The sequence below is a fragment of the Chelon labrosus genome (genome assembly GCF_963514085.1).
Source record: "Chelon labrosus genome assembly, chromosome: 12".
Lineage (NCBI taxonomy): Eukaryota > Metazoa > Chordata > Actinopteri > Mugiliformes > Mugilidae > Chelon > Chelon labrosus.
In genome coordinates, this window is record NC_140345.1 from 27,457,353 (window position 1) to 27,480,933 (window position 23,581).

At 45.2% G+C, this 23,581-nt stretch overlaps 1 protein-coding gene across 1 annotated transcript in view; it reads left to right on the forward strand.

Annotated features, from left to right (window-relative positions):
* Nucleotides 1-23,581, forward strand: part of rftn1b (raftlin, lipid raft linker 1b) — a 118,899-nt gene that overhangs the window by 69,482 nt on the left and 25,836 nt on the right. Inside the window, exons 5-7 of the mRNA XM_084557673.1 lie at nt 2,620-3,085; nt 10,827-11,030; nt 22,085-22,203. Of these exons, the coding sequence (XP_084413799.1) occupies nt 2,620-3,085; nt 10,827-11,030; nt 22,085-22,203 (789 nt within the window). The remainder of the gene's footprint in view (nt 1-2,619; nt 3,086-10,826; nt 11,031-22,084; nt 22,204-23,581) is intronic.

Genomic DNA, 23,581 nt, shown 5'->3' on the forward strand with positions numbered 1-23,581 from the left:
TCTCAAGATGCTCGACCTGTACCCAGACCATGAAACCCTCAGAGCAAGCTACTTAGGAAAAAACTTATTTTTGGGTAGATGGAGGTAGAGAGACACATCTAATAGTGTCCAATACAGTAGTAGCACATGAATGCATGCATAGTGAGAAAGAAGAAAGTAGATCATAGGTGCTCAGTGCATCTAGGGAAGTCCCTCAGCAACATAGCAGCATAACTAAGGGGTCCCTAACTATAAGATTTATCATAAAGGAAAGATTTAAGGCTAAACTTAGAAAGTAGAGAGGGCGTCTCAGACTCTAGGAACCAGGACTAAGCCTGGAGCCAGGAGTAAACCAATAAAGAGAGAAAAACATGGAGAAACATGATCTCTCTCTTGCTAACTCAATGCTCTGTCTGCAGCTTTTTGAATACTCCATATTTAATATTTTGTCTCTTATGGTTAAACTTGTAGTTGATGTGTGATCTTGACTTGATTTGTCCCGGCGCTGTTCTGCGGCTAAGACGTCCCGGGAAACAAAATCTAATCTGAATGTTTCTACTTTGTCAAGAAAAGAACTTAAATGAAATGAAAACATTTAGTTATAACGTATATCCAACCATTACAACCCAAACCATTAGAATCCACCATTACATCAACCGCAGCAACATTAGACAGTCAGAGGCCGTTCATTCCTCCCTCTGACTGCCTGCATTACCATTAAATGAGACACAACAGTTGCTCCCTTTTATCTTTAGCAATTCCATTTCAACATATTGGTATGGGGGGGAATATGATGCGGAGGCACCCGGGGAGCATTCAGTTGATATTAAACAATATGGCTGGAAACAATGTGACTGTTTTCCAATTTAATTTCATAGTGAGTAACCTGCGATTTGATTTGATTTTTATTTTCTTCCCTCGATGTGGCTCCAGAACGAGACGGTCGCTGCGTCTGCTTGGCAGAGGGGGGAAGGGGGAGGGAGAGGGGAGGAGGGAGGGGTGCACCGGTCGGTGGAACGGGGGGCAGAAATGGAGAATGCCACCATTAACATTCCCTGACAGTTAACGTTTCAATCTGGTCCCCCCGCCCTCCCCCGCCCCCCTAGCAGAACCCCAATATTGACACAGAATGCAGTAAGAAGACAGAGAAAACAGTCAGAGGCGGACTGGCGGTGGTGGTGGCCGCTCAAATCTAATCAGAACTGTGTGATTGGAGAAGCTTCTGGGAAGGAATGAAGAGAAATAACAGATCCTGTAGATGCAGAGAGCGCCGTAAGGGGAAAAAAAATAAAGCACTGTGTCTATTTAAAGGAACCTGATTTCAAAGTAGTTCTGAAAGTTTAGTTTGAGATTTTGGGGGAAATAACTTGTCCTTTTGTTTTTTTGCTTCACTGGGTTTTCCATAATTTGAACATTTGAATTAAAATCTTTGGCATTTTACTGATTGAGTGAACGGCTTCACAATCAAGATATTCCAGGGCTGTAATTAGTTGGTGGATTAATCAGTCAATCTGAAAATGTGGTGGTCAAAACTCAACACGAGCACATTTATTAGGCCCGTGGCTCTCATCGGGGACCTCAAGAGACATGCTGCATTTTAAATATATACACACCGATCAGCCAAATCATTAAAACCACTGACAGGAGAAGTGAATAACATTGACCATCTTGTGATCTCGATCCCAAACTGATCAAGTATCTGTGGGACGATCCACAGAGGCCCCTCCCCTCAAAGCCCCCCCACTAACACCACAGGACACACTCAGAAGGCCCGTGTCAATTCTCTGATGAGTCACCACAAGGGAGACCTGCATAATATTAGGAAGGTGGTCATAATGTTATGCCTGATCAGTGTATATATAAATAGCATGTTTCTTGATGACCCTGATGGATGAATGTGTTCACCAAGATGAATTGTAAAAGCTATTTTTTAATTTTGTGGTTAGGTTCCATCTGCATTTATTTAATTCTTTAGTGTATGACCAAATTCCTAAAAAAAACAAAAACAACATTAGCCGATATAAAGGCATACATTAAAATGGTTACCATAATAAACAGCCACAGTAAATACTATTGTTAGCACTGTCATTGTGCGCATGTTAGCATGCCGAAAAACATTAGCATTTAGCTCATAGCATCGCTGCTTGTGCTGCCAGCATGGCTGCAGAATAATATTTATCTCTCCAAAATTCAGCCTGACATATCTGCCATCTCTGGAAACTCAACTTACAATCAAACCATTGTTGCATAAACTCAATTCAGTTCAATTTAATTCAATTTGATTTAAACGGCGTCAATAAAAATCCAAATTGTGTCAAGATGCTTTACCGAACCCAGACCCTGAAACCTTGAAACTAATAAAGTTGTTCCAAACACTACAAATCATATTTCTTTCCTTGCTCCATGCATCCTGGGAAAAGTTGCACCAGAAATACAACTTCCAAAGCAGACTGAACAGTGTAAAAATCTAACTAATGTAAAATGTTTTCACCAAGACAATCCAAAACCTTCAAGATATACCGTTTAATAAAATACGGCAAACTGACTTTTTATTTCTCCAGACAAATACAACTGTCATAATAATTTATTAATTGTCTCTGTTATCTTAGTTTTTACTTCTCTTTTTCTTGCTTCCATCAGCAGATACAGGATGCTGCAGACCAGGGTGTGATGTTCGTGGGCTTTGTCCAGGAGCCATATGGAGCCCCATGCACCAGGATCAGAGAACCAGACACGCCCTCCCTCTCCCTGCACTCCAGCCCCAGCTCCGTGCTCGGCTCCCTGGGCAGCTGCAGCCCCTCAGACCCCTCGAGCCCCAGGACCCACGCAGAGCCAGGAGCTCACGCCGAAAACGTGGACAAGGAGGCAGGAGGGGAGGCCGGGGAGGGAGCGCCGAGCGGGGAGAAGAGTCAAAGCGAGGGCAACGGGGGGTGCGGGGTGGAGGGCGGTCAGGACGAGGTCTCATCTGCTGCATCCCCCGTGTCAGAGGGAGATCTGGAGCACAGCGAGGAGCTGACGGAGGAGGACTCGCCTCATCACAATAACAATAAAGACAACGGCACCGAGACAAAGGAGAGACCGAGATACAGGCCGCGGAGAGGTGATGGTGAGTGGTCTCCATGGTAACCGTTATACACTAGAATAAGGGAAATGATGATTTAAGCAGAAGTCATGTAAATTAGGACTGTAGAGCACTTTACTGTTATCTAAAGTCACAGCAGATTAGCCTCGAAGCCAGACTGGACTGTCCTCCCTTATCCCACGTAACTTCTTATCTGGAGTCTCCCCGTTAGGAACAGATTATCCCCCTGGCTCTGTCGGGCCAGTCGATTCATTTGGGCGGGTTTTATGGGGTAGTGGACAGAAGGCTCCATCTAGGCGCTGTGGAGTTGAATTTGTTCTCAACAAAATGGCTCAGATTGATTGTAAACGGAGCGCGGACATGACTCTGGAACAACATTCAGATGTAATTTTAGACTTTCTGACTCAGGGTATCTGGTCATCTGAACTTCTCTCTGAGTATTTGTCTTGTGAATCTGGAGAAGAACCAGGTTTAGTTAGTGCTGAACACAATGATCCATGCCTGGACCAGAGAGACCTGGACCAGTGGAGACTACTTCCTGGACCAGAGAGACCTGGACCAGAGAGACCGAGAAATACTAGATGTTGAAGGCTACTTCCTGTTTTTGGCTTGTTGCTCATCACATTAGAAGGAAGAAAATTAATTCTAATATTAACTTCCTTTTTTTTTTAGTTTTACTACAGAAATAACAGTTATTATTGTTATTCCATTTTTGGTCTTAAAAGAAAATTTGAAATACCAAAAAACAAATCACAGACCTCAGTCTAATATTCTGATTTTCTTCCAAAAGAAGCAATGGTCACATTTTAAAATGTGCATTTCACAATTAAAATCCCCTCCATTGCAACACCAGCGCATGCAGACGCCTCAGAGACACACATCTCCTAAGTATTTACATGACTCTGCATCACTTTAGGCCGTCTGACTAAATACACAGCTTCGTTATTCGGGTGACTGGACCTTTTTAAACGAAATACGACTAATTGGTCTGATGGGGGGACACCGTAATTAAAGGTCAAACTTTCAAAACTTTACAGCGATTTCACACTTGACAAGACTCTTAAGTCCGACTGACTACACAGAGAGGCCTAATGAGGGAGTGATAATTAAGATAATTAAAGGTCAAAGCTTCAAACTGTGAGAAGCCACTGAGCCGGTGTTGATGAAACTCAGCCTGGTGAACTGGATGCATTTCATCATGAAGCAGCATTTGTCAAAATAATTAGGTGTAACTCTATGGATTTTGTGCTTTATTCAGACCTGTTAGCTCCTTCCTTAAAAACCAGTCGTGTGCTGACACCAGAGCAGCTGTGAATTTGCTCCGGGTCAAATCCGGCTGTCACGGGGGGATCGACTGTAAACTGCAGCTCCTTCTCCCTCACGGAGATTCAGACTGACAGCCTCTAATCTGCAGCCAATATCTGTCTACATGTCTGAGTAACTCTGTGTGATTTTAATGTGAGGGCCGTACCTTTTGGCTGTTTGACTAAAGAACAGAGCCGAGTCGTCGCTCCCTCCTGAAAAACGCTTGGCAACTGCGGAGGTGTCATTTCCTGCGATTGCCTCAATGTTACACAACAACGCGCCGCCTTGGGATATAATCCTCTCTATCGGTTACACAAAAGGGAATCGTCTTATAGCTGCGGCGGTGCAGGCTAAATTCACACTCAGCTGATGAAGTGGGGAGTCTGTGAAATTCAGCACAACATTTTTATATATTTTTTTTTTTCTCTCTTTTTCGGGAGCTGCAAATTTCACATCTCCGTTTCCCAGAAAGGGAGCCGTACCTCTATGAGTTATTCATGACGGCCCCCTTTAAAGGACAGATCGCTGTTGAAATCAGCTCAGACATTTATAGTTTCGGCTTTATTTGAGTGTTTCGGATTAACAGATGGAGACACCCACCACTTACACCCCCCTCCTCTCCCCCATCCTACAGTCTCCCGTCCTTTCACAAGAACCTGCTTGTGAAATCCGTCAGCGCTACGTGCAAACTGTGCACCAGTCCCAGTGGGAGTGTTAACCTGTATGTGTGTATAATGTATATCTTCATGTGCAGAATGCAACGTGGTGAGGTTCAAAGCGCCCAGTTCTAGGTGTTTCACATGAATGTACTCTTTGTTGTGCTGTATTCCCTATCTACATGCATGCACAGCAACACACTCTTGGCATCACAGCAGACCACAGCCCACTGGTCCATCTGGGCCTCCCCATAGTGCATTTTGCAGTGAGATAATCCCCCACTGCCTCGTCCTCTACCTCCCTCAGCTTCACAGTTCTCTCTGCCCCCACCTTCATCCCCCTGAATCTCTGCAACTAGCGCCAGCAGCGCCGGTGCAGCAGCCAGCCAGCCAGGGCGGTAGGGGTAGGGGGAGGCTGCCAAACTCCCATGTCCCTCTCTACTAATGCCCAGTCTGCCGAGGACACCCAAGAGTCTCTGCTACTGCTGGCTTGTCGTCGCTAATCCTTAAGATCTTGAGGTGAACGCGGAGCAAGTGTTGGCAGCGAAGTCCGTGGATTAAAGTCGATAGAGGAACACCGTCGCCGAGGCCTAAGCTCTGGATAGAAACAGAGCCTTTAAGTTTGGAGACTCAAATGCTTAGATGGTTTAAAGGGAAAAGGATTCTGGGCAACGTATCATGGTCGTGACAGCTGAGCGGCAACTCTGTCTCAAAAAAAAAAAAAAGTACTTTCAGATGCTATTAATTTGCATGAGGATAAACTGTTTGCAGGAAATGAAATGTTGCCAGGATTACTTACACACAAGAAACATTTCTTCTGAAATTGTTTTATCCCTTTTGCAACAGAGCGGGGCCTTTAAAGCACCATATCTATACGTTTAGCCACCTCAAAGTTATTTTAATACTGAAAAAGTCAATGCTGAAATGAAGCTGAGGTTGGATACCGACTGTCAATATTTTAGTAAAGCCATTTTCTGTGTAAACTACTGCTAATCATCTATCTGTTCATAAAAATAATGGCATGCTTTCTGGTTTGAAAGAAAACAATGACTATAAAGAAAATAAATCACAGTAGCTGCAGACATGTATAGCCTGTATAAAAACATGCAGCACCTCAGAACCATCAGTAACATTTAACAGTATTCCACAGCGTGTTGGAAGATTTCTCTGAAGCTAAAGGTCTAATAACTTTATCAAATAGTTGATGTGCAGCCTCCTTCTCTCTGTTACCACAGGACGTTTGGTGAAGTTGTTAACTGACTGCTGTCCAGAGGAGTTGGACCGTTCCTCTGCTAGCGTTAGCGTTAGCCTTTTCAGATGCATTGCAGTAGTACTTTAGTTGTATTTCAGGACTGACATGTCACGGTAGTATGGGCTTCATCTTCAGTGACCCACTGGGCTCCTCACCTGTCTTCTAGAAGGCGTCCATGTTGTTATTGTCACATGATCGGTGTCTAGTCGACGTGATGCTTAAAGCAGTGAAGTCAACAAACTGCTTTTTTTTCGTTTGAAATAGATTTTTAACTCATCTGAATATCTTCCTGCCAGGTGGTGTGCCGTCAACAGAAGCCCATAGATGTCTGAGATATGTCTGCATTCATCAAAAGCTACAAAAACACAGCTTTAAACTTTATCAAAGGTGCAATCTCGACCCCCGTCCGTCAGATTTAGGAGACTTTTCCGCAGCTTGTTTTTTATCCTTGTGATCAGTCTTATCTCTGCTCTGATGGGATCAGTGTCCAGCTTCTTTGATTATAGAAACATTCAAATGATGACATGCCATGTTGGAAAGCCAACCTGGGCCGAGATCACGCCACCGTCCTCGCCGTCTGGACGGCTGAGCTGCCGTCAGATGATAAGCTTTTCAAAGTCCTAACGACATTCATGCGCTCATTTTCCTGTTAGCGGCACAAACTTCACTCTGAAAGGCTCAGCTGTTTGCCGTCTGTCGTCATTAATGAATTAAAGCGATTATGCTCAAAGGGTTTAGTCGTTCTTCTGTGGCTGTGTGTCTCTGACTCCGGGATGCTCAGGTGTAGCTATAAATATTAGTTGATTGGGACATTAAGCAGAAAAATGACCACAATAATTATAAAACATTAATATAATTGACGAGGGCGAGTTATTTCCCCGTGAGGTGACGTTTCTTGCTTTCAAATCTGGTTCTGGGCTGGAGGCCAGATGACACTGCGGTCCTGGTTTTATTATGTTGTGTAGTGTCATTTACAGCAGCGGGGTCCTGCAGGAGGAACTTGGCTAGAGGCTCTTTTTAGAGATTTATGTAGTTGCTAATGGAGTTTCTGGGAGATCAAAGATTACTTAGCCTTTTGTTCTTCCTCACAATCTGCTCCGGTGCAGCTGGCACGAGGGAAATTACGAGACCTTGTTGTAGTATCTCTTTCTTGTCATAATCATAGTTTGAGTTCAGTCTCAAGTATGTGGGGAAGCGACGAGATGTGCAGTATTATCATCTGCTGCTGTAATTGTGCAATTTTTTTATTTTAACAAAAGGTTATGTTTTGCAAACAGAATGTGAATCCTATCTGAAATAAAGGGAGTGCTCAGCGTGCAATGTGGCCTTGCAAAGATCAGCTTCTTTGACCGTTGCCCTGCAACTTGCAGCCTGAACCATGTTTTTCCCTTTACGATACACCGCAGCGATGGATCCGGCCAATCAGTCTGATGCAGCGTGCATATTCAGACATGCTTTGAATCAAATGTCAGAAGTTATTTCTGAAATATTCAAGAATGCCAGATGAAACGCACGCTCCAGTTTGACCTACTATTATCTTCCCATCCACTCTGATGGACATCAGAAGCCAGTCTTCTTATCTTATCTCATATTCTGGCATTTCTCCCCTCTCCTGACCGACTCATATCACCCTGGGGCAAGGCGCTGAAAATCCTCTGAGCTTTCTGTGTACTTCCTTTGAATAAAAAGACTCTTGCAGACCCAGAAAATAAGCTACCTACCCCTCAGACTGAATCGCGGTTGCCTCGGTGCCGTAATTGCAGCGTAATTAGACCGTAATGAAATATAATGCATGAAAAACCCTCAGCTAGTACACAGAGAAATGATGTTTCTAGCTACCGGCTGTCTATAACAGTTTCATCAGCAGCAGTGGCACAGTCTATGCTGAATGTGGTTTTAATGTTACTTATCTAATTACACTGTGGTTGAAGAAAATTAGAGCTCTGACCCAAGGCCTTGACAGAATTTTTCAAAAGCTGATTCATTGTGCACATAAACTGTAAAACCAGCTGATATGATCAAGCTCACAACGAAATCGGGAAATGTGTTGTTTTGGCGAATCATGTTTGAATCGTGCGTTGTCCAAGAGTTGTTCCTTGCCATATTGTTGCTGGTTGTTACACAGGCAACAGGATGAGGGGAGGGCGTGCGAGGAGTTGCCGACAATTTGACTTTTCTCGAGAGTGACAAATGACAAGATTTAGGGAATTTGGTGGCCAGCTGTCACATCAGTCAGACGAGAGCCAGACAAGAAATGTTTATAAATGATTCATTCTTCCTGGGAGTCTGCCGGACGGAATGAAAAACCCAAGCGACTTTGCCATGACTCCCCCTCCCTCCCTATCCTCCCTCCGTCGCCGCCGCCACCACCCAAAGTGTGCACGTGTGTATGCATGAGTGTGTGTGGGCGGACGGACGGGTGGGTGGCGGTGGCGCACATTCTGCTCATCCATCTGGTTCATTTGGGGAATGACAGTCTGACATTTGCATTGGAAAGAAAAAAAGGGAGAAAATGTTACCCGGCTCGGTTTGGCTTGCTTTCATCCCGATCCGAACCCCTAACTCACATCTCACCATTTGTGTGTTTTTATTTTATTTTTTCAAAGCTAAGCACGGCAAATATTTCGCTCGCTCACATCACAACAAATAAAACTCCTTCCACTTTGATTTAGCGGGATATGAGCGAGGAGCAGTGACATACCCACTGTGGGAGAATTTCCAAAGGCCCGCTTCTCTTCTCCAGAGGCCCACTGCATTATGCATATTCCACTTGATGTAAACAACAGCTAGCTGCAGAGCCTTTAATGCATTATTCAAGGTAATACGATGAATTAACGTACAATGGAACGGCCCCGTTTAAGTTCTGCATCGGCGGAGTTACATCACTCCTGGAAAACATGAAAAGGGGGGAAAAGGAACAGAGGGATGACTGGTAGCGAGAATGTGATCAAACCATTTTTGATTCAGTTCACATTTGTTGCTGAAGAGGCAGCGTCCTTGGAAAAAGATTGCCAGCGCGTTCGTGAGTCCAGCTCGGGGCATCGTGAATCTCATCTGGTTTTACTTTTTAATATTTTTTTTTTTGGTCTGTTTTTCCTCCTGCCAGGTGGAACTTTGGTTTATAAGTTATGTACTGCAGTGATTTATTCTTCCCTCTAACGCTGGAAATTAAATGTGAAAGGAAACAGACTGCAGCTCGCACATCTTTGAATTATACAAAAAGTCCAGAAAGAATAAGGCGATAGCAGCAAATTAGGGGCTGGAGCCTATCCCAGCTGTCATTGGGTGAGAGGCGGGTTACACCCTGGACAGGTCTCCAGTCTATCACAGGGCTAACACAGAGAGACAGACAACCATTCACACCTGCGACTAATTAAGAATCACCTTCCCATCCACTCTGATGGACATCAGAAGCCAGTCTTCTTATCTTATCTCATATTTTGGCATTTCTCCCATCTCCTGACCGACTGAAATCACCCCGAGGCAAGGCCCCAATTAACCTAACGAGCATGTCTTTGGACGGTGGGTGGAAGCTGGAGAGAACCCACGATACAAACTCCACACAGAAAGGCCCCAGTCGGCCCATGGATTGGAACCCAGAACCTTCTTGCTGTGAGGCATCAGGGCTAATCACCACACCGCTGTGCCGCCCCTTATAACTGACATGTCAGTGCCAAATTTACTGGAACCTCTTTTATTTTTTTTTTTATTTTTGTTTTGTGTATTCCCACTTCATCAGTACTGTTTTCCCCTATTTTCTATTTTGCTTTTCCAGTGACCCATGTATGGAGCAGCTGACAGATTTATATCAGAGTAAATCTAGAAATGAAGCCAGGAGTCTCGTTAATGGGCTCATTCTCTGTGAGAAACTCAGTTTGTTTCCTCTGAAGAAAAATACTCGATGCTCGCTAGTTTCCTAGCCTCGTGGCTGGCTAGTGCAACAACTATTGGAACGGTAGCTATAAAATATCTCAGAGAATAAATGACCCGTGCAAACCATCCACTTTGCACTGAGCTGTTCACCAAATTCCATCTCCTACATCTTTCACAGGACCAGAAAATAAAACTTGAGAACATTAAAGCACACAAATGGTTATTTGCTGTTGATGGCCGATGACCATGAAAAACCGCGGCCAACATTTCTTGGCTTGTCGACACATCAGTTGAGTTTCCCTGGTTTCCTCGGAGGAAATAAATGTACTTCCAAATCATTATTATTACTGTGTTGCTTTGAGAGTTGAGAAAGGAAACTCAAGCTGTTCCAAAGCAGTCGTTACAGACTGTGAAGAACTGAACGCTGCGGATAATTCTTTTACACCGAAGCAAACGTTAGATATTTTGAAACCAAAAAACTCTACGGCTCATTTCATCTAACGTCTTGCAGCTGAGGCGGAGGGGAAGTTCTCCTCCACACTGAGCCAAGTAACACTTTGGTTCGTAGCCAACGCTCGGCAGTTGTTGAATAATTATACAGTAAAAAAAGAGACTGACATCTGTACTGTCACATTAAACCAGCGTAAACTGAGTTTAGTTTTCTGTCTTTCCGTGACAGGAGTGGATCTGCTGGCTCTGTACAACCACCCGCCGGTCCGGGAGGGCCAGGTGAAGTACTACACCGTCAAGGTGCCTCTGCGGGTTCAAAACTGTGACGAAGGGGTCAAAGGGGTGGAGGCCAACTGGCTGGATCACATGACCCAGCACTTCAACAGTGGATCCTCGCTGGTCGATGGATACTTCCACCTGGGCAACGTGAACGGTAAGACGGCATGACTCGCTTTGGAGACCAGAAAAAAATAAAAGAATATGAGGCAGAATGTCTTTAAAGATTAGTTCAATCGGAAAGCATTTCAAAACAATGTAAAAAATAGGATTAACACTATTATATTCCCTTTTATGTTAAAAACACCTTCTCTTTCAGCCCTGGCTTTTTGAATTAATCTTCTTCAGGTACACTTGAAGTTCACACTATTACAGTTATTACTAATATCACTGTATCACCTGTTAAAATGTCATCATCAGGCAGGTGCTTAATTCATATCGACCTCTGTAAAAGTCTGTAGTAGGTAGTGATGCACACTTCGCCCTGTGGATCATTAATTATGCATTATCTGGCATTCATTTATCATTTTCCACCACAAAACATTCAATAACACATAGAAATGAACTCTCATAGCACTTCTCCTCTAAAAGGAAATGGAAATGGTTCTGTCCTGCAAAAATACGCAAAGCAGAACACACAACTATCATGTTTCAAATTTCAACAAAGGGTTATTTTCATTTGTACAGCATGTAATAGTTTAGGCAACCTTTTTCCACCAACATGATAAGTAGATTGACTGATAGTCATACTCTGGTTTGTTTCCAATATGCAAACAGCGTACTAGCACCACACCAACATTCCCATTAGCATCAGCACGTTAGCATACTGACACAATCACGTCACATGCACAGTATAGAAACAATGAGATTCTTCTTCTATGTTGTCCACCCAACTGCCTAACAATATGAAAAAAACCTAGAAGCAGGATATAAAAAGATGCATATAATACAAAGTATAAAATAACTAGAGCAACTATCCACGTGCAAATGAGAGTGTGAACAATTAACTGAAATGTAAACAGAAACCGTTCATGCTCCTAGGGCTGCAAGAACAAGAACAAAGTTTGTATACTTCACTAGAAGCTCAAGTACCGAACTCCGGGGAAGTCCTCACAGGCCCCTCCCACAGGCTATTTTCTTATTATTTTCAGATGACGGCCAGTCGTTTTGCATATTAGCATCTGGGAGCTCGCAGTTTGGTCAGTGTGTAAAAGCATTTCTGCTTTTACACACTGACCACGCCCACTTCCAATTAATGACCAATCACAGAAGAGTAACCTGAGTTCCGCCGTGTTGATGTGTCGAGAACAAGCTGCGAGAACTCCCAAATGAGGGCTGAGCCTGAGGTGCAAGAACAAACTTCTTGTTTCTGGCGAGGCATGTAACAGCCTTCAGTCTTGAAGTCCTGCATTTCACATTCCTGTACCTCCGAGCCTTGGTGATGGAGGCAGCTCTCCTGTGGACTGTACGCTGGTAGATGCTCTGCAGAGAGGTTCAGTGGAGTGCTGGGGATCTTCTCAGCAGTCTTCACCACTCTCTGCAGGCGTTTGCAGTCCATGACGGTAGAGCTGCCGTGCCGCACGGTGATGCAGCTAGTCGAGATGCTCTGAACGATGCAGCTGTAGAAGACGTGCCGAACTTCCCTCCTCAGGGAGTATGGCTGCTGTTGAGCCTTCTTAAGCAGCTGCGTGGTGTCCAGTGATCGAAGGCTGACGTCCAACACAAAACATCAGCCTTGTGTCGCAGCCAGAGGTCTCAAAGAGAGCTGAGACACTGCATCAGTTAAAAGGAACAGTGCACAGTTCATGCACTGTTCTCCATTTGCTCAGGATGCTGTAGAAGCTCTAGTACACGGAGCTGTTGGGTATCCTCTTTTAAACTATTTCCTGTTTGGGTTTTCCTCTTCCATCAGACGCCAGCGGCTCTGTGCTGCGCTCCGGCGCTGGAGAAATAAGCCAGCCAGGGTAAATAGGAGTCATAATTCATTAATCTGGGAAAGTGAACGCCTCAGCAACTCTGAAGCACAGATAATTAACCTGATAACAAATTAGTGCCTCCTTGCATATTTTATGTCCTGAGAATGGACTAATGAAGTGGATTATTATTATTATGATTCAATTTTTTTATGCCTATTAGGGCCCTCTAACATATTTTGCATTTTTCATGCGCTGCTAAGTTATGCATCTCTTGAACAGTGAAATTACTGGGTGCGGAAGGAAAGCGAGTCGGCTGCAGAATGAGACACTCTGCATTCACTGAATTGTAGGACTGGATTGAGCTCGCAGCTTAAGCTCAGCCGCTTTAGAAAACCGACAACTTTACAGAGGTGAATGCTGTACTTTTTCGGATTTGGTCTCTTGAGAGCAGCTGGCAGTGTGACATCAAAGCGGCCTCCCGTTTGTTGTTAGCAGCTAATTACATCAAACAGCCGTGCAGCTCGGGGCTTTAGATCCAGTATCCCAACCCCGCCGTCTCCATATTTAGCAGCTTCTTTGAGACGAGTTTGTGAATTCAGGATGAGACACTCAACACGACGCGGGAGACCGTCTCAGCCCCCATGAGCTTCAAGGACGTGTTTGACAGCAGCACACTAAAGGACGCGGGCTGACAGACATGCGGTTGGATGGGAGATGGAAGTGACAGTAACAGCCTTGTTTTGAGGAACACAGCGACCGGCTTGTCGTCTGCTGACAGACACGTGTGCCGTCTAATGGCTGCGATTGTTATTTCGCTCTGATCCTGTTGAGCTGGAGTGGCCTTTTCACTATTACCTACTTAACCGTGACCATGGGAAGTGTAGCTGAGCTGCTCTCTGTGTCCTTCTGAATGACCTTGGTGATAACCTGGCCTTTTCTCCAGCGCCGTCGTGAGATTATGGGACTGACATTTGTGATTTTTACTGAAACGTCTCCTCTGTAAAGATTAGAGCCACAGTCCCGCCCAGAAATATTGACTGATATAATTTTTTTATGCTCTCACTTTCCTATGGGACCACTTCACAATACAGCAACTGTCAATAATCATCATGTCACATCCTGTTTTTTATAAGCTTCTCGGACATTGACACTTGAACATACATCAGCATTATATTAACTCTCTGAACTCTCAATTTGAAATGACAGAAACCATCTTTAAATATAAATTATTTGATGTATACTTTAGCGGCCCATCCACTAACATGAAAGGGGCGGGGCTTATGACCTATACTGCAGCCCGCCACCAGGGGGAGCTCCACATGCTTTGGCTTCACTTTAGAGCAGCTGTCATGGCGTCCACTTTTTATACACTCTATGGCCTAGCTGGCGTCCGCCTTCCTCAGCAGTTTTCAGGAAGTTTTCGGAAGTGCCATGCTTACACCCAAATATTAAAATGACATGGCGAATATTAAATCTGATCAACGTTAGCATGCTGATGTTAGCGTTTAGCTCAAAATACAACCAGGCAGCTAAGCGAGGCTGCAGACTCCTATGTCCAGTGTGGGTCTGCGTCACGTAGATTTTGTACAAACACCGTCTAAAACTCTGAGATAGCTTGGCCACACAGCAACCTGGTATTCTGTGATAGCAGATATGTGGTTTCAGCATGAATTCAAAAGCTCCACTAATGTATATATTTATCTACCTGTTCATGAAATGCTCAGGAAGCAATCTTATAATTGATCTGCATAAGCCACCTTAATGTAAGTAGTTTATTAACCACGGCAACAAGTGAGTGAAGTGAAGAGATTCCACCCAAAATGAGTTTAAACTGCGATCTGTGTTTGTGTCCTCTGTGTATTTTGTCCAATAATTAAGCGAATTAAAAAGACAGACTGATCGTCCCAGGATATTTCTGTACAAGGAACATAATTCGTGTCCTCTCCAGCTCTTTGTCTGCATTCACAACATGTAATCACTTTACAGCCGACAATAATAACTAATAACTGTTTACCCAAGGATTTATTTTATTTGGGTGTGTGTTTGTGTGTTGATCATTGAGGATACAATACAATGCTTCACATTTTATTATATGTGGTAAAGGCCTGCTTCACCTTCAACCTTCAACTACTAAAGAGCTTTTGGAGGGCCACGCTTGCAGGCAAATAGCCTGAAGGATGGGAGAGCATGCTGGCCCCGGTTTAGACCAAAGACCTTCAGCTTAAAATCCCCACAAAGCCGACTGATTGGAAAGTTTCGAGCGGCTGTAATCCGAGACAGATCAGAAATTACAACTTGGCATTTTTTAAGAATACAACACATTACACCTTCTGATCCGTTCCGGTGCCGACGACGTGGTTGCACCGAGTTTAACCGTTACCAAGTAAACCATACGTTAACAACAATTCATCATGATGCCATTGCTATGCAAGGCCCATAATTTAATAACTGATTGAAATTAATCACCCTTTCAACGCTGAGCTTTTTGAAGCCGAAATTCTAAAGAGTGGCATCATTTATAATCAACTTGAAAGCTTCTAAAGAGACGCATAGCTAGATTATGAATGGACAGAGTGATTGGCTAATATTTATTATAATTTACCACACGGGATGCAATTAAATGCATTTGTGAAGGCTGCACAGCTCTACTGATCAAACACTGAAGGAAAACCCGTTGGGTTGATAATGTCTATTGTATACCTAATAACAATAATTACTGGTACATAGGCCTACTGTAATTAATTAATTAACTAATTAGACCTGGGCACAAATAATTGGGGCCATGGTCAGTTTCAAAAAGGTGTTCTGGGGGCAAGAAGTGACCTGGTAAAGGTGAAAGTGGGCGAGACTGACCTAAGCTCATCTTTGAGGCGAGGTGGCTGACGACCAATGGGAGCGACTGATTCAGTTTAACCAAACAGCAAACTATGTGAATTATACACAGCATAAATGAATGCATTCAATCCCATGAAGCTAAAAATGGTCTAAACCAAATGAAATTAATTTGCACTTTGAGTCTCTTAAAGCTTAGTCGCGCGTCACTTCTACTACTACGCCGTAACCTGACGTGCATTTCCCCAGATATGCAGCTCATCCTCACGGTGGCTGTGACTGGTCTGAAACGCATTTCCTCATTCACCTGTTTCTGCAGACAGACAAGCACAGACGGTTCTCCCTCTGCTCAGCCTCCTACACACCATCCACCTAGACGTCCTGTCTGTGTTCTGTGCTGCGGTGATTTCAGTGAAAGTAGCTGCTGATCCACATTTATTAACTTCAGCTCCGACGTGAGCCGCTCACTTCCACTCGTCTTTGTGTGAAGCACAGAATCAAACTCAGCTCAGCCGACTGGTCGCAGCTTAGTGGCGTAATTACAGAATAATGCTGACACACCGGTGCACAGGTAGAAATGCTTTCACTGGCCTGAGCTCCACACAGACAGTGGCAGAGTACACCGATCAGCCACAATATAATGACCACTGACAGGAGAAGTGACTAACATTGACCATCTTGTGACAGTTCAATGTTCAGCTGGGAAACTTTTGGACCTGGCATTCATTGGTGTGGATGTTACTTAGACATGTAGCACCCACCTAGACCAGACCAGACACCCCCACCCCATAGCAATGACACTCCTTGATGGCAGCAGCCATCCCCAGCAGGATGCAGCCTGACACAGACACACACACAAAAACACTTTAGGAACAACTAAAAAAAAAACATGAAGAACAGCACAAGGTGTTGACCTGGCTTCCAAATTCACTAGATCCCAAACTGATCAAGTATCTGTGGGATGATCCACAGAGGCCGCTCCCCTCAAAGCCCCCCCCCCCCACTAAAAACATTCTGCAAAGACTATATAGGACAATAAAGCAGTTTTCTTCTTCTTTTGAATAGATTACCTGCTTTTTGTTCTAACATGTACATCATTGTTCCTGTCAGTAACAGCTGTCTTCTCCTCTGGCCTTTTACTAAACGCTATGCTACCTTTCCATTGTCTCTGACCGTCAGCTGCCGGGCATGATCCGGAGGGATGAACATTACAGACAAAAACACACCGTGTCCCTGAGCTCCTTCTAAAGATGGGTTTCCATGGTGAAGCTGGATGAGAAAGCATTAAGGGGCATTGTTTGCATACGTGTGTGTGTGTGTATGTGTGTGGGTGTGCGTGTGTGTGTGTCGCTCAGACGATGAAAGTCCTGTTTGGTGTGGCGGCGGCGGCGGTGTTTGCAGTGAGTGGAGACCTCGCCTGAGCCACAGGGTCGGATATTATTGCAATATTGAATTTACAGATCTGAGCTGCATGCAGACCCGACTGTCATAAGACACGCATTAAAGATTCATCCACACTGTGGGACTGCCTGCAAAACAGGAACACACACACACGCACGAATATACACAAAAATACACAAAAACACACAAAGCTCACACACCTCCCAGCTGGATGAGGGGTAGTGTTTGTTTACTGAAGAATAGACAATAATGTTGTTGACGAGGAGTTTGCTTTTGTTACTCGTATAGCTTAAGCTATCTGTAGAGCCACAATGAGGATTTGTAGCTCGGTTGTGAGACACTGAGCTATTCATATGCATGACAGTGAGCCCTCAGTGGTTTCTAAATTTGGGCAAAGCCAATGGAGGAGGAAAAAAGAGGGGAGGGAAACCACATGCGAGAGATTCTGCGGGAGCATTCTGCAGAATTAGAACTGAGATGAACCCTGACTAGTTTGTGCACATGCAGCGATCAGGCATAACATTATGACCGCTGACGGCAGAAGTAAATAACAATGTCCATCTTGTAACAATTCAACGTTCTGCTGGGAAACTTTTGGACCTGGCATTAATTTATTCATGTGGATGTTACTTAGACATGTAGCACCCACCTAGACCAGACCAGGCACCCCCACCCCATAGCAATGACACTCCTTGATGCAGGATGCAACAGCACAAGGTGTTGACCTGGCCTCCAAATTCACTAGATCCCAAACTGATCAAGTATCTGTGGGATGATCCACAGAGGCCCCTCCCCTCAGAAGCCCCATGTCCATTCTCTGATGAGTCACCACAAGGGAGACCTGCACAACATTAGGAAGGTGGTCATAATGTTATGCCTGATCGTGTACATGTGTGCAGGATGCGTGCAGGTGAGTGGTTGCAGTTTAACACATAAAGGGTTTGACAGCAGCTCCCACCTCTTGAGTGCAGCCAGAGGTCAGACTCTACACGGAGCGCTCAGCTTGGAGCATGAACCCAACTCGACAATCACCAGTATTCACTTTGCATTAGCAACAATCTACCATCGCGCAACAAATGCGTTAAATAGACGAGCAGCTTTCCACCGGAGTAGCTTTGGCACCGTTCACAGAAACCTGTTCAAGAAAGAGTAAGGTGACTTTATTGAGGATCTCATGAGCGGTGGGATAATCCCGCTGTCATGCATCAGTACCTCAGCAGGCACACATCTGACAAAGAGCCTGACAGCGTTAGTGATGAGCCAGAAACGCTACTGACGCTGACAGTCCTCCGTGTCAGTCCTACCTTGTAAACTTTTTGTCAAGGAAATGTAGTTATCATGATGTTTTATTGTATTCGAGGGGCGGAAGGAGGATAAATCCCTTCCGCTGTGTGAGCCGACTCCACTGCTCACTAAATGATTCACTTATAAAACCTTATATTAGCCATAACATTAGAGACTCCAAGTTTATATAATTAAAATGCATGTTAATTAATCAGATAACATTCTGGCCTATGTGTATTATCTAAATTTGCAAACACAGCCTGCTACCCAGTCACCACGCTGTCCATTCTCCGTTCCTTCCCTGCCAGCTGAAGTCTGCCCGGTAACCCACGGGTGCCAGCCAGCCAGCTGCCAAACATCTGGCTCCACAGGGGGGGTAGAGACTCACATCCAATCCACACACATTAGACGCCCTCACCTCTTCCCCCTCCCCAGCCCCTCTCTGTGTGGACGTCCACTCGTCCTGTTTGAAATATAGATAAGCTGTCGGCGGCCTGTCTCCAGCTCCGAGGCAGCACCTGCCACGCATGTTTAAATCATGTCAAGCAGACATGACCAGGGGCAGGGTCACTCTTCCAGCTCGGCGTCGTTCAGCCAACTGGCCTTAAAGACACAGTCGGCAGAGGTGCACACATTGTGAATGTTTAAAGTGATGATTCGGAATAAATTAGCTGAGGTCTGCTCTCACCCTTTAAAGTGAATTCAAAATGATGCACTCCTGGAAGGTAACCGCAGGGAAGCAGAAGTTTGTTGGTGTTCACAAAATCCCCGAGGAAACAGTCGACCTCTACTCTCCCAGAGAGTCCAAAGAAAGTTTCCATGTCCTCTTGTTTCTATATAAACTATAATGGCCGTTTTCTAACTTCTCACTAAACAGAAGAGCAGTTTTGAAGCTCAGAGTAGTGTCTCCGCCCGTCGCCATCTTGAGCCTAACTCCCAGCTAATTTAAGAGATGGAGATGGAGCATTTTTGACGGACGCGTAGCTAGCAACTCACATGTCAACACCCACATGCATGAAAGCAGCCACATCCTTATTATTATGCAGAACACTGTACTTACTGTGAAACATAGAGGAGGTTCGGTTATGTTCTTGGGCTGCTTTGCTGCACTTGGCACGGGTATCTTTTTGAGTCTGTGCAGGGTACAATGAAATCCAAAGGCTATCTGGAGCAAAATGTGCTGCCCAGTGTCAGAAAGCTTGGTCTCAGACGTGGGTCACGGGTCTAACACACAGCTAAAAACACCCAAGAACAAAACGTCGGACTATTCTAAAGTGGCCTTCCATGAGCCTGGATCTAAATCCTACTGAACATCTGTGGACAGAGCTGAAACATGCTGTCTGGAGAAGGCACTGTTCACACCTGAGACAACTGGAGCACTTTGCTCGTGAGGAGTGGGCCAAAATACCTGTCAACAGGTCCAGAGGTCTCACTGAGACATGTGCAATAAAATATTGAGTTAGGGGTACCATCATTTTTGTCCAGGCCAGTTTCATTAGTTTGAGTTTTTAAATAATTCTCTTAAAACGCTATTTTAGTGACCACCTTCGGTCTTTCTTCTTTCTTTTCTGTCTTTAGTTGTCATGAATGGAAAAATTAGCTATAGAGACCGAAACAGTTTTTATTTCTGGGGACTGAATTGCATTTGGAGCCTGCCTCAAGTGGACACTGGAGAAACTGCAAGTTGCACGTTTCGTTGCCTTTACTTTCCATCCCTGGAAGTAGCAGCTTGTGTGCTAATTCCCATTTGCATCACATTTTAATAAGCCCGGTAAACAGCCACAGTAATGCACATTATTACTGAAATCAATGTACAACAACAACTTGATGAATATCAGCAACAACTAGCTTCCAAACTGACTTGACATGTGCACCTCACATCTAAATGTAAGTGTACCAAAGGCGAAAACTCCACCCTTTAAGTCTTCAGTGGGTGTCAGCACTCCCTACATCCACCGGGTGCTTGCTGCGGCTCCTTTCTTGTGTTATCTGGGTGCTGATTTCAGCTGCTGTCACCCCGCCACTGCAGCTCTCTTGACTCTCCCCCCCGCCATTTCCTTCAGTGTCTTTCAGTCCCAGCGCTGTCACTCCCTGTTTTCAGTGCGACTGTATTTGCATGCCTCGCCCCACGACCTTGAGTCACGGGGGGGTGGGGGGGGTGGATGGAGAACAATTTTACTGAGGGTGCACCGTGGTTTCTGCAAGTGTAAACAACTTATCCTCAGTCGGCCCGCCGGCTGCTCCGCTCGGCTCTCAGTCAATAGGCGCGAGATAATGTTTATTCGTGCACGCAGCCGATGCATTCCCCTGACGGACTCGACGCCCCCAGCAACCGGCTCCCTCTCTTCCACTTCCCTGGTTCTCGCTCTGCTCTTTCCCTCCTCTGCAGAGAGTCTGTCTGCATTATCACCAGAGACAGGCTGCTCCCTGTAGAGCGACGAGACAGAAACCATGTGTCGATCTCACCTGAGTGATCCCCGTTGCGCCAGCAGGGAACCAATGTTTGGGCTCCGGTGCCTCGCACTTTCCACAAAATGTTTCTTTCCAATTATATGCCGAGCGCGGGGGGGCTGGTGGAATGAGGTGCTGGAACGGGGGGAGCAGAGGAAGAGAGAAGGCGAAGGGGCAGGAAGGGGTGAACGACGACAGTGTCTGTATTTGAGAGAGGCAGTGCGATGTCTGAGAGATGTCTTCAATTGAGCGTGCATGGGTCCTAAATGGGTTTTCAGGGTAGGGGGGAAATAAAGAGCCTGCCATCCTCCACTCTGTCTCTCTCTCTGTCTTGCTTACTCCCTCCTTCTCTTTCTATCTACCTCTCCCTCCCTTCCTGCCTCCGCCGGCTCTCCAGCCACCTCCCCCACCCCCCTCCTCCCTATTATTAAGGCCCAGTAATGAAATGTGGAGTGTCTTGTATTGGTGCCTGGGCCCCGGCAAACCGTATTAGTGTGTAAATGGTGTGGGGAGTAATGAGAAAGCACTCAGGCCAGCTGGGAAGACTGGACCGCGGGGCATGCATTGTGTCCGTGTGTGTGCGCGCCTGCTTGTAATGTGCCAGTGCATCAAATGAATAACAAGAGACGCCGGGTGCAGAGGGGTCCCGGGCTCACGAGGGCCCGAGTGGCGTTTCTGCCTCGGATACCAATCCCGCGATTGTTGGCCTCCGACTGAAGAGAGGTTTTAGAAAATCTATTTGGTCAGCAGCACACAATCTCACCAGTGGCCTAAAGCGTCAATGTCTTTATGTGTCTCGCTTAATTCAAGTCTTTTTTAAGGTGAATAATGTCTTCATGCTCTGCACCTCACGGACCGACTTCATTCAGTCAGTGGCTACGTTTTTGCCATCGCTAAAAATCTGTCCCATCTTTGCTTTTTTTTTAAAGGAGTGGTTTTCAGTCCTGATCCTCTGGACACAAAGGAGTTTTAAATCCTAGCTGCTACTACACTGGCCTAGCTTCCTAGCTGTGATTAGTCTGTGTTTAGCTGTTGAGCATGAACTGATGTAGCTCAAACATCCCACAAGGGGAATACCTACTCGTTTATTTTTTTTATTTTTCACACTGTCACCCTGCATAATGTATAAGTGCCTATTGCTCATACAAATAGCCCACACCACTGGCTATGTAATAAAGGGTTGTGCGTGAATGTGGCTGAGTGATATCCCTCCATTTCCTCTGGCCCGGAGGCCCTGAAGCAGCGGCAGCAGCAGAGACAAGACAGACACACTCCATCCAGTAAATACGCTTTTCACGGCTGGATTTTTTTTCCTCCTTCTCTGCAGATTTGCTGCCTAAGTCGGTGGAAAGCGTCTTCATCTTCCAGGAGGCTGGCGAGGGCGAGCCGAACGTGGCCAACCCGACATACGACGCCATCGTGGTGGAGCAGTGGACCGTCATTGACGTGAGTGGAGAGATCCTTCTCCTTTTTTTTTTTTTTTTTTGGTGCAGTGTCACAGGATTTGTTTCTCTAGCGCAGTGGGATCTGAGCACTTCTCACATCGATTGCGCATTATTTTCATGCAATATTACAAGATACAGAGCGGTGCATTTAAAGTTAAACGGATTCCAAGCATTGAAATCTGTTGTCGCTCGGATTTTCTGCCCTTCCTCCTCCTCCTCTTTCTCACCCTTCTGCCAGTCTTTCCCCCACAAAAGCCCCAAAAGCAAATCTGGCAAATCTAAATTTATGGGACATGTGTCGCCGTCGCTTGTCTTATCAGAAGCAAACAAGCCCTTATCTGCCCACCGATTAGTGTCTCTCCTCAATGAGTTCCAAGTTGGAAATTGATTTCTGTCTAGAGTTGAAGGGTTTGGGGCCAATTCTTCGGCTTTCGTCTCGATGCATCTGTGTGTGTTTCTCAGTGCATACATGTTTGTGCATGCAGCTGAACACGCATGAGTGTGGAGGGTTCTTGTGTGTGTCTGTATGTGTTTGCAGATGCTATCTCTGTAATTGAATTCAGACTTTCTTTTTGTGGCCTGTGGCTGTCCAAGTGTGAAAGGAGACTTTTGTCCCTCAAATGTGTCTCTCTGATTGACCAGCGCAGAGCCGATGGCCACATGTGCCAATAAAAAGCCTCCTGCAGCCGTCTGGTGGGAGCAGCGCAGCCTCCCCCAGTCTGAGATGAACGGTTAATACTGTTACAGCTTAATGGATTTTGAGGCCTCCTCAGAAACGTCAGCCGTGAATGATGCCAAACCAACACCCAATGTTCCAGGAGATCCAATCACCTCCTCCACCGGGACTTTATCAAAAACTGTTTCACCCGAGCGATCTGCTCCGTGCCAAATCAGATCGACGACGCACTCTGTCACAAAGGGCGATCAGGGCTGCACATCATCCCCATTATTTGAGATAACTGCCTAAAATTGATATGCAAAGTATCCTCACAGCTCATTATTGTTTCAGAGCCAGGATAATTACAATGAAAAAAAAAAAAAAAAAACGAGGCTGAATATTGATTGCCAGTGTTTCTTTTTTTCTTCGTCTTCTTTATATACATCAACTTCCTTTCTCCCCAATGCATCACACGTTCATTTATCCAAAAGTCTGACAGGTGGTTGGATGTATGAAGCTCGGAGAAGGAGGAAAAAAAGCCGTTACACTGAAGGCGCGCAATCATTTATATTGTCGTCAAGTGGGAGTGTATCATCTCAGAGGAGGGGAAAAAAGTATTTTTAATTGTCTCATGTATAAATGAGTTGCAACTTATTAGAAGATTTGCCAGTTACAAAAGCTGTGGTTATAATGGCATCAAATCTGCAGGCGTTTGGAAAGC